We start from the raw sequence: 12180 nt of genomic DNA, 5'->3' as shown, positions 1-12180 counted from the left end.
CTTTCTTCTGTACATCCCAAGCCTCCAAAGGAAGCACGCCAGAAAGCCTGAAAGATGGTCACATGCTGTGGGCACCCATCTCAGAAGTGACATATGATCTCCCAAACTTCTGAAGCCAGACAAATTTACCGAGTGTATTACGTAAGAGGCATGAAGGAGGAATTGTGTTCAAGCACCTGTTTCGAACAACCTGCGTCTAAATCCAGAGGGACAGAATTTACAGCGACCTGCGATCACTATTCTGAAGGATCCTGCCGAAAGGAAGACCTGGTAAGAACACCTTTGACAGCAAGAATGAACACAACTTCTGATTTTTTGTGGGATTTGTACAGGACTGTACACAATTTTGACTATCTGACATATAATTGCCTTTCCAATTTCCCTGAAAGCTACGAAGTTTGCTATATAAATTTCAGCTGGCAGCGTAACTTAATACAGTCAGTCTGAGACTAAGGAACAGACACAAATACATGGCAGTCAATGGGACTTTGTTAGTGCAGCAGTTTAATATGCAAGACATGCCAAGCATCATATAAAGCTTTTAGCTTCTTTGCATAAATATACCCAACTTTTTTTTTCTTTGAACCAAGAACAATACAAACTTCAGAAAAGTTATCAGTAAGATATTCTGCTAGATATGAATTGCTATGCTGTTACACATTGCGAACATATGCCAAAAGAAAAAAGAGTACAGGCAATAGCTTTGTCTAATCCAGAAGTATTAAGTCGTTTAAAATAAAGGAGGGGAAAAAAAAAAATAATCAGATGCTTTTAACTGGTTTATTTTCACACTGTCAATTTAGTTTCCTTCGGTATGCATTTGAAGCTCTCCAGCGGTACAGAGAAGATATTGAGAAATTTCATGCTTTCATCATGCCCAATTTTCACAAGGTTAATGCAAGTCTTAGCCAGAAACAGAAGTACTGATAAACTAACTCCAACTGTTCCATATCTGGAGAAAAAAAATCCAAGTTTTTCTTCCAGGGAAAATCCAACTTTACTCAAGTAACTTGTAGAATTGTTGACAACAGACTTTGGACAAAAGCTATTTGTTTTGCTCTTGGGGATGGGGGAGAGGGAAAGAAAGGCTGCTTAAACAGGTCCTGTCCTAGCTATAGGACTGCCCTTTCGATTGTGCTGATGTTATCAAGGAGGCCAAGGATGTGATATGCTAGGTTAAATATGAGACAATGTAAGCGTTTCTTCTGCATAAGGACTCATTTGTTTAAAACTAGCCTGACAATGTCCTTTTGACCTTATCATATGTCTATATTTTCAAAAAGCAAAAGCTTTGACGCTGTTGAGACCTATAGGGAAAAAAAATAGAAAGAAAACGGGGTGGGGGTGGGGGTGTGGAAAGGGACATGGAAACACACACACACACGACACCCCACCCCCCCCCCCCATCTGCAGCAATTATCCATTACTTCAAGCCCAAACCAGGATGCTCTTGTAGCTTCGATACGTAAGGTGTCAAATCAATGACAAAGTATTATTAACAGCCACAGGAACAAATTCAAATACCAGACCATATTTAGGAGGCATTTTAAAGAAAGTTAGTTAGAGAAAACAAGAATAAGATGTTATTTAACATGTAATTAAATACTTTCTTTCTGTGATAGGAAACCAACAAGTGTAAATGTGTGCGGGTTATAGTGCGTCAGATTGTGCAACTTCACTACAGCTGTATCACAGTAGTGTCTGACAGCCTCTGCTGTATTCTAACATTTTTCTGTTTGCTTCCCCCCCTCCACGGACCCACAAAACGATTATTCCCCACATTAGAGAGACCGAGCCTTGCCTAGCATCTTAAAACACGAGGTTCGTCCTCTTACACCAACTCACTCCTCTGCAACCGCAATGACCTCCTATTTAAGGTAACGGCAGCAGATCACAGACTCTGTTCCACCCACCACATGGATTCGAGTTTGTCAGTAAGTGTTCTGCTATGTTCAGTGAAGTAACTTTCAGTTCTTCACTTCCTCCTTCCATTTACAGTTGCATGGAAAAACTTGTGTATGTAAACCTGAATGCAGCCAGCCATTTTGTTTCCAACCATCTACACAAAATATCTGTAGAGTACATGCAAATATTTTGGCTTCCTTTAATAAAGTGAAACTATGAGTCATTCCATTACATTGCTATTCGAATAAAGTGACTCTTAAATCCGTTACCTGATTTTCTTTAGCAGAAGATTCCAAGAAAGCTGCATTCCAGGATTCTGCTAAAGCTTTCCCTTCTTCATAGCTGATCACCCTGACCAAAGGAAAAAAAGTATGTTTCTTTATAACTTGCAAAAGAATTGGAATTTGATACATCAGGAAAGACCTCAGAGTACTGAAGCACATAAATGCATGTAATAGGAATGTTTTGTGAAGTCTGATCCAGAGCATTTCCTTTTGGCTGCTGTCAAATATACTACTGGGCCAGGTAAAACTGCTATGCGACCCAGAAGAGCAGCTGTCCCAAAGTATTCCTTTGTTTTCATTATCTGTAATATCATCTGGTATTTTACAGTGGTGAAAAATACACTTCTGTTACTTGTCTTGAAAAAAACCGAAGTGTTAAATGATCGTCCCTGAAACCTTATAGCAAAAGTCAACATTACAACAAAAGTTCATGGCTCCTACTTCGCATTCTGGACACAATTCCTTTGCCAGTACCTTATTTTAAACTACAGTTTGATTTTAGTTACGGAAAGCCAAGAACAAAACTAGCGCATTGCAGCCGCAGGAATGCCGGCTGCTATCTTGCATTTCACACATACTGGAGTTCACATACCGTTCCATATGCAGGTCTTTTTTATTTCCAACCAGCATAATGGGTATTCTGTGAAAGAAAGTTCAGAACTTCAGAACAGTTACAGTATACTGAACAAAGTACTAGTAACATGCCTGCAATGAAATGAGATGAAAGTGTCACTACTTACTGGACTTTTCCCACCATATCCAATAACTTGCCATGGATAACTTTTATCACTTCAAAACTGCAAAATAAAGGGATGAAGTCACACATGCACTCCAATGTTTATCCTTAATACCCAATACACAAGCAATTAAATGCATATGTAGGTTGCTGTGTTTAAAACTTATTCTACGTATAGTGGCAGAACTACAAAGATGCTGAAAGTCTTACCGATTTGTGTACAACAGACAAAATGGTCCCAGAAGCAGCAAAGACTAGCCTATGCCTACCCTTATAGCTTCCCCAGTCATGATATTTACAGAAATAAATAACATTACCCAGGACCGATGCATCTAACATAGAATCACTAAAAGCCCCTCCCACCTCTCATCTGGTTTGTATCTGCAGTAAGAAATTTAACTGCTAGAGTCCAACAATGCTCGATGAGCATCTCAAATTAAAGCAGTTTCAAAGAAAAAGTATTTAGAGTTAAGCACACTCCATCTTGAAAGAATACATTATTTTTTGAGAACACTTGGTTCATGTAGAATTCTTTAGTTTTCTTTATGTGAAAGCCAAAAGAAGCCTAAACTCTAATTTTCTATGGGAAGTGAGTAAACTGATCTGCAAGATGGTATTGAAACAGTGGTTATTCAAATACTTGTTGTCCGTTCACCTACCACGTATGTGAAGTTTGGCTGACGGGAGATAAGAAGCAGTACTGTGAAACGGCAAAAAGCCAAAAACCTCACTAACAAAATCCACTGCATTTGACATTTAGTACTTTTGAGAACAAGCTATAAATGGGGTTGAAGAGCAGATGTTGTGCTCCTCTAATTACATTATGGAAAAAATGCTGGTACATGAAGTGCACAATTCAGATTTGTTTTAAGAGAGAGGCACAGGCTCACAGACGGGACACACAACTGAACAACAAAAAAGTGACCGAAACTTTTCCAACTTCCAAGGTTGTTAGCTACAGGCAGTGTCTTGACTTGCACTGCATTTCAATTAGAACTGAAACTCTTAAAAATAGAGCAGCACTCAAACATACTTCCAACTCGGAGCTCTCAAAGAACTTGTGCCTAAAAACACTATTCAAGCTATTTGAATCACTAAAACTTCTCACTTCTGGAACAATAAATGCTACCATATTTAAGAAGGATTGTCTGTCAAGTAGGTCAATTTGTCTGACCAGCAATAATTTTTGAGACCGAGTAGAACACAGTACTTCTCCATGTTCAGCTAATAGTTTTAGTATATCCTATCAAGAAAATTAGTTCTTTGCAAACAAAAGCGTGACTTAGTCTAGCACAACTTACTATTAGTAACTCAAGTACTATACTACAGATTATATAAAAATGTGGAATCAATAAAAGGACTTAGGGTTACAAAGAGCTTATGCTGAAAAGGTATTAGTGACATTCTGGTCCTGAGAACTTGTCTTGGACTTTCATTCTTATAATTACTTCAAAATTAAGAGTTAAATGGAGTTTGGTTGTGACAAAGTTGAGAGGCATTGGTACACACAGAACTAGGTGACCCTGCAAACTGAAAGAAGAATAAAAATACTACAAAAAAAAAATTCTGCTACAGACCACAAAACTGCTTCTCAGTCTGAAGCAACAGGAAAGATCTAGCGCACTAGCCACAGGATAACTGAATCACTAACACAGTACAATCACCGTTCCCTTTCCACTATGAGGTGTGTTGTTTCCAGCATAGCCAGAAAAACGCCATGCCATGGCACAGCACCCTGGCGAGTCCTCACCTGAGGTTCCAGCACACAATGCTGCAAAGTGTTCTTGTTCAACTTGGGCTCTTCGTTTCCCAAGTCTGTGTACCTATCTGCTTGGATAGGATACTACATGAGTTCCATTTTTAGTAAAAATACTACAAATAAACAACTGATCTTTGTTAACAGATCAAGGTGGAAACCAGAAGAGAAGTGCTATTTAAACTCAAACACAATTCTGACACAGAAACAAGTTGCTAAGAACTGCCAGGAATGAAATTGGCTTGACCAGACCAATTTAATGTTCTAGAAAGCTTTTCAAATTAATAAGGCTAGCAGGAGCAGGGGCACACTTTAAGACAGGTATTGACCAATCCAAAAAGAGCATCATCACATCAAGTTGCGAAACAGCAAGAGATTTGGAGACCATAAGAGGTCCTTTACGGTTCTGTCAAGCAAATAGGGTTACAGCAAACAGCTCCACGTGTAAAATACAACAACAAAAAAATTACTAGCTGTCAGATAAACGTGTTACACAACATCATGGAACCCAGCAAGATATAAAATTGGAATTTAATTAAGCTGAACTAGAGCAAAAGCCTTGCAGTAACCTTGCTGCTGAGAGCCTGGGAATATGAAAAATGTAGGGTGTTAGCTTCTACTCAAGTCCCATTTAAACTTCCCACTGGAGGTCAGCAGGGAAGATGATAATTTTAAAAGGGCATTTCTATTAAGTTTGCTGTCAAAGCTCTCATCCCTGCTGGATCAATACTCAGATCAATATACACACTTTGACAGAAGTCAAGACAGATGGTGACTGTAATCTGATTGCCTGGACAAGTCATCTAAGCTACCAGAGTATTGTGGAAGATCTTTCCTATTGCCTAAACTGTCTTGATACAGAACATAAGGAATTGAACAAGACAGGATCATTGATACTTTGAAATTTAAAGGAAGAAACAAAAAAACTTGGAATAAATTGATCAAGACTAAAATACTGATGAAAAGACTATCTACCTACAGTCTTAACATATCTTGTTCTGTTAGTGTTTTCACCATAATTCGGTTTCTGTTTTAACTGATTGAATGCTACCACAGAAAACAGAATTTCATTTCTTCATCTGTACTGCTAAGCTCAAGAAATCATGAGGCAAGAACTGGAGTAGCTGAAAAAGAACACGTCCTTTAGCTGCCAACCAGGGAACAGCACAAGCTGCAGAAGCCTCCAAGCGATCTGTGTTGATTTTAGTCAAAGATTTTTTTTTGCTCACAGTACCACTTATCAATGAACATTTTCCTATTCACTTTAGGAGTGCAGGATTGTCTGCTTAAGGCTGAGACTACTAACTCCTATTTCATACAAGTTACTCACCACCAACATAGAACCTCTGATTTTAAAAAAAAAAAAAAAAAAAAAAAAAAAAGCTCGGTAGTTTAGCACCTCTAGACACACATGAAAGCCTAACATCTGTTGCACTTCCTCCGGATCACACGTGCTTGCCCTTCACTACTTCAGAATTCAAGATGAAAACCAAGAATGAAGGACTGTGAAAATCTGTTCAACATTAAAGACCTCACAAGCAATGGAAGTTTATAACCAGACTGTATCCTTTCTTTGAGAAGCACAGAAGAGCCAACAGGCAAGTTGTTTTACCTGTATTTTACGATGGTCTACTAAAGAGTGCTTAAGATGACCAGTTTTGTCTGATTCAGAGGAAAAGACATGGAATGCTTCAGCACTCAAAAAGCTGATCAGCTTCCTTGCAAGTAGAAGGGAAGCATCAACTGCTCTTCTACTTGATGACAGTGAAAGGTCTTAATCATTTTACTCAAACAAGAATTTAAGAAAATAGGATTATTTTGTCTGTCATAACAAACATGCTGTACAATATTAGAAAATTAAGATCTATTCAAGCATGACCAGTATTTAAACAAAGCAAGACAACCAGAGGAAAGGACAAAATAGCAGATGACGACAAAGCCTTATGAAGGCTGAGATGTGTCTTGAAAGTCAATGACTCCAGCTACGATGGACTCTGTCCTCATGTCAGAATGGACAGCTAACAGCAAGGACAAAATAGATACTCTGGGAAAAATTTCAAATAAGATTATTTGCTGCAGCATGTCAAGAGTGAGTCCACAGGCCAAAAGTCATATATTGCTATTTATATGAAAATTTCTGATGGTTAACCAGAACAATCCAAGACAAGAGATCAAAGAAATCTCAGTACTGTAACGAGCTACAAGGCTGAGGGACTGATCTAGCAACTAACTGGGTATTTCACATAAATGTACAGTGCCCTTTAGGTTCATATTTATGTCTGCCTTTGTATCTGATGCTAGAGCAATGAACTCTCCTTATTCCTGAAATCATTCTATGTACTTTTACTTATACCTCAAAACAATGTAGTTCAGCACTGTCTCATTTCTTACATGGTACCTTGCATATTAGTCTGCAAAATGTCTGTGATACTCGGATCTGAGGGGAAATTTCTGAAAAAACATTGATTTTAATTTCCATTATACTTCTAAGGGAAAGAGAGATTAAATGAATTAAACACATGTAAAGAAAACATAGCAGAGGCAGGAGCTGAACCCAGAATATATCTGGTTAATATCTGAAACAGAAGAACACAACAGATTTTATTACCTTTTTATTGATGTGACTGAATAAACAAGAATGTAGCCATTGATGTCTATGGAGTACGTCTGAGGAAATATGGAGTATTCATCCTGTAGAAGGAATATTGCATTTAAAATTACTTACTGCCACAGTTCACAGCTTGATGCTAGCAGATCACCATCAGATAAGTTGGTCATATTTGTAAGACATGAGGTGCAGGGCCATTTTGTATAGGTAGTACTTTCAGAATTAAGTTCTTTCATCATAATGTCAGATGTGGAATCGTTACCAAATTAAGAGAAAGCTGAGTCAGTCTGTATACTCTAAAATTGAATCTACAGCTTTTTTGGTTTATTCCCTCTAAGACTATGGATCAGCTAAAGCTATTCCCAATCCTCTTATCCTGCTTAATTATCAGTTTGTATTAGTACAAAACATGCACTCTGTACTACCACTAATTAGCAATTATGCCTCTTATCTTGCTGGTGATACATTTCAAATTCCTAATTTCAACAGCTGACGACAGGATCTAGCAGTTCATAATTTCAAGTGACACTGATCACATCTAAATTACCTAAGGGATCTGTTAGGAAGTGAGTAACTGGCTTACTAACTAACTAATGCTTATCAACTACAGATGCAAGAAATATAGTTATTAGTTGCTTTATGACAACTAGAAGTTTACATTATATGACAAGTGTTTAATTAAAAAAACCCAAACAAAACACCAGAAACTTAATCACTGAATTTATTACCCCTGTAGAAAAGAAACTAACCAAACAGGTAAATGAAACAGACTGACAAATTGCAGGTAATGCAACACAAATACTATGAACACTATGTTAAAAATCTAAATTGTTCTAATAGATATTCCCAGGAAACATTTCCATTTTGATAAGAGTCATACTTCTTAATGTACGAGTTCTCAATTTTTTAAACCTATGCTTCTTAAGATGTTAATTTTAGCTTAAGATCACATAACCTCTCTGTATATTGTCATGACTGAACAGATGGAGCAGTGCAATCACGCAGCTTAAATCTAGAGAGCCAAAAGGAATCAAACTTCCTTAACTGGCAAATGAGGAAAAATCCTTTATAAATCAACTTCACAGATTCAGCCAAAAAAGTTTGAAAGAGTAGCACTTGACAAAAGATGCCCTTATTTGCCTTTATTGCTACACACTGAGGGCAGCCCTCCCCCATCTTCACTGAAAGGCGAAGCTGCCACTTCAGTTGGCTGTGTAATCCCAAAGTCAATACAGAAGGGATCTGAGCTAGTCTGCGTGTAAAACAGGTGAAAGTGCAACTCTGTAGTTGTTTGACTTTACCCGGAATTTCTCAGGATTGCCCCAGCTGGAATTTGGTGTTAGGTAAGATTTCCTTTTGCACTCCTCTTCTGTGATCCTGTACCAAGACTCCTGTTTAACTGAACCACGCAAATCTGAATAGATAACCATGAAAGGTAAAGAGGCATGGGACAGAAGAGGAGTATCAAGAAAAATAAGTGCCATAACCTCAACTATTTCTAATTCATTACTTAATTTTTAGCTTGTTAGGAGAAGGAAGAAAAGCTGCTATGCTTCCTGGAACTTGTGGGTCAAATTAAGAACTTTGCCAAGTGATAAAACAACGTAGCTCTAACTATTCAAGTCATAGCCAAGTTTTCAAGTAGGTAACTAATCTCCAATATAATCCTTGCTATGCTGTATACACGTGAGGACTCCCTATGGATCATTAAGCAAGACAGACTTGAGAAAGAAATCTGTCCAAGCCACACCTTCCATAACCCAATGTCACCTCTCCCCTCTAACCCTGTGAGCCAGAACTCAAAAGTTCAAGTCATTCATAGGAAGAATCAAATCTGAAAATAACCACAGGCTGGGAAAGAAGTTATTTTGGTTTTACAATACTGTATAACATGAAATCAACCCTGAAAATAAACTTCAGCAATAGCGGTATGTTACTGGTGAAGTTACACTGCCTTCCCAGAAGGCCATTTCTTCCTCAAAGAGAAATTTTACTTTTATCACTATGCTACAATTGGAGATGTAAGGCAAGCACACTTATATTGGCACAAAGTGAAACCTATGGAGCTTGCTCTGCTGCTCACACTTCTCAGCCTGCCCATCTCTCAACCTCTCTCTCCTCTGCAGAATATTCCCCATCACACAATGTCGCCCCAGAACGTGTGGCCAGTATCGTGTTTCTAATCACTTCAGACACCTCTGACACATTATAAGTGGATATAGTGTTGCTGATTAGCACAAGCTGACACCACATAAATACAACATGGTTATTCTTAAGTCACATAGCTCTCTTCAAAGAAAGCGATCAAACATACCTAGAAGGTTACAACCCTTCTGAATAGTCTCTTAGCTATGAGCAAGTGTCCTGCAGCTTTAAAGTCTTAAGTACTGGCAGCATATTTACAACATTAACATTGTTTAACACTACTCATAGTTTGAAAAAACCCAAAGGCATAGTATCAGAAATCAGGGAACATAAGAAAATGTAAGCAATAAAAGTTTTGGATAAAAATACAGGGGTTTAACAGTCCCTGGTCTGTTTTTTTTCCTAATACAGAGTCTTTCAAAAGACGGAGCATTCCTGTGCATGGAACGTGCAGTGCAAGTTCAGCCAAGCAGCACTATATAATGACCACCTGTACTTCATGAAGCTACTGGCCGCACTACAGGACACGCATTCATTGTCTCCTCCTGCGCACCCTGTCATTACGTGAAGGCTCAGAAGCACGCATGAACCATCACGTAAAAATGTAAACGAACTGCAGTAGTTTATTGGTAGCCTGGTAAGTACTACCTGTATGCGTTTCTGTCTACTCCCCATGACTATTTCATGGATACAAGTCACGGTGGTGTAGCTGGAGCACACAAATAGGAAAAAGTAAAGAAAAACTTCTCCATGGTTTACTGAAGTGACATTTTCCATCTAAAGCAAGACTGCTAGTTTAGTCTGTAAATATCAAGCAAGCTACTTATGAACTTTTGGTATATCAGAGTTAAGGTAGTTCCTTCTTCACTTTTTTACACATACGTTCAATAGACAGGAAAAAAAAAAACCAAACAAAAACCAAAACGAAGCCTTTAAATAAACACTACAGAAACATTGCTCCTTAGTGACTAAACGACAAGGCAGAATCATTTAAGTTAACCTTCACTTTTGAACGCATGGTCACTACCAACTTAGCTCTACAGGAGTATGAATACCTGTTGTCTTAACTCTGAAGAAAGATTCAAAGAAAGAAAGATAACTTACTTGGCCAGCAGTGTCAACCAGCTGAAGATGATATTCTTGGCCATTTACTGTGATCAGTTTTGTAAAAGCTAGAACAAACAAGAAATACATAAACATGCCAGAATTATACACAAGGAAGGAATCAGAAGTCACTCATCTATGCCATTGTCAGCCAAGGCACTAAGAAAAAGAACTTTAGTTATAGGCTTTAAAGTAGCAGTAAAAGGCTAGGTCAGGTGGCTGTAGCTTTAACTAGTGTATTGCACATAACGAAACTCAGAAGTTTGATTCTCATATTGGATGCAGCAGTTTCTCCTTTACTTACTTAAAAGGAAAGAGTAAAAAGGGTTTTTAGATGCATTTCTAAGAGACTTCCAGGCAACCCTAATTTGTGGTAACACAAAACACTTAAATACAATTAGCATCAAAGCTAAGTTTGAACTTATTATAGGGTATTTTCCCCAGTTTCCAAGCAGTTTAGCAAGATCAATTTCCTAAATGTAAATACCATGAGGTAAATGATCTGGATTAAAAAAAAAAAAAAAAAAAAAAATCATCAATCTTTGGGGTCTAAACCACACAGAGCCTAACTTATGAATATACTAAACCTAAATAATAGGAATTTATCTAGAAGTTCACCACGTCACTTTCACATTTGCCATAGCTACCAGCCTATCTAGTCCTCTGTCAGGAAGTACATTCAGTCCCTAAAAGTGGTGAGAATTGCTTCTCTTCCTCAGATTCATGAAATGCCAATGCGCTGCGAGCTGAGGAATCTTACTCAGTGTTTGTATCATGCAACTACAAAAGCAAAGTGTCACGGCTCTTGCAGGAATAATATACTACCAAGCACTACACGTACCAAGCAGAGCGCACAAATCTGGCTTCAGAGCTTCACTTTGGCCTTAGTGTTGCACTCAAGACACAATTACTGGACAGTCCTGATATATTGAGTAAAGCCTGTGTTGTCCTCTGGTTGAGGTGGTCTTCCCAAATACTAACAGTCCTAAGAAGCTTCATCTTTAATTGCAGTGATGAGCAGGGAAATAACTAACACTGCAGTGACCTGTTCATCATACTCTAAGTTGTCCAACAGTTTCCCAAAGCTCCAAAGTTGAATGTTCTAGATCCCACTGTGCAGTCTCCTGCCTACGCCTTCTGGGTTTTGTACAGGGTCTCCTAGAAGCTGAAGTTTGCCAACTTTCCTCCTCCCTGCCAATGCTCGTTGCCTTGTCAAGTCTCCACAATGTGAGTATTATCTTGAGTAAGTGGGCTGAAATATCTGAAACTGGAGGTTTCAACCCACCTAGTAAATGAAAGCACCCTTTTGAAAAAAAGGAGCAATTCAAACAGCAAAGCCAAACTAACACAGAGTGTCTAAATACACAGTGCAAAGCGTACGTACAGTTTCAATTACAATACTGACAGGTGCAATTTGAAATGGTGCCTCAAAGAGAGAGCTCCTACCTTACCTTGTCTATCCCCTAAAAAAGCTGCTTTAGCACACGTGCATGCAAGCTGCTCTCAAGTCACTGGACACTGTTGTCATCACTGCACAAAATTTTAGGGTTATGAAGCAAGAAGCCACACCAGCTCTTTGCCTTGGATGAATACTGTGGTGGGGACAGAAACAACTGTTCGTTGGAACAGATGTTAACATGCA

At 38.4% G+C, this 12180-nt stretch overlaps 1 protein-coding gene across 2 annotated transcripts in view; it reads right to left on the bottom strand.

Moving 5' to 3' along the window:
- The window catches only part of RHEB (Ras homolog, mTORC1 binding), a 42406-nt gene that overhangs the window by 5356 nt on the left and 24870 nt on the right, over positions 1-12180 (bottom strand). The window contains exons 3-7 of one of the 2 annotated variants that reach the window (XM_050892281.1): positions 10539-10606; positions 7290-7372; positions 2930-2986; positions 2782-2829; positions 2175-2256 (exon numbers count right to left, since the gene is read on the bottom strand). In XM_050892281.1, the coding sequence (XP_050748238.1) occupies positions 2175-2256; positions 2782-2829; positions 2930-2986; positions 7290-7372; positions 10539-10606 (338 nt within the window). The remainder of the gene's footprint in view (positions 1-2174; positions 2257-2781; positions 2830-2929; positions 2987-7289; positions 7373-10538; positions 10607-12180) is intronic. The other variant, XM_050892282.1, reaches the window with a different exon arrangement.

The sequence above is a fragment of the Gymnogyps californianus genome, chromosome 2 (assembly GCF_018139145.2).
Source record: "Gymnogyps californianus isolate 813 chromosome 2, ASM1813914v2, whole genome shotgun sequence".
NCBI classification, from domain to species: domain Eukaryota; kingdom Metazoa; phylum Chordata; class Aves; order Accipitriformes; family Cathartidae; genus Gymnogyps; species Gymnogyps californianus.
The sequence above is the reverse complement of the archived record's forward strand: the minus strand, read 5'-3'. Positions and strand labels throughout refer to the sequence as shown.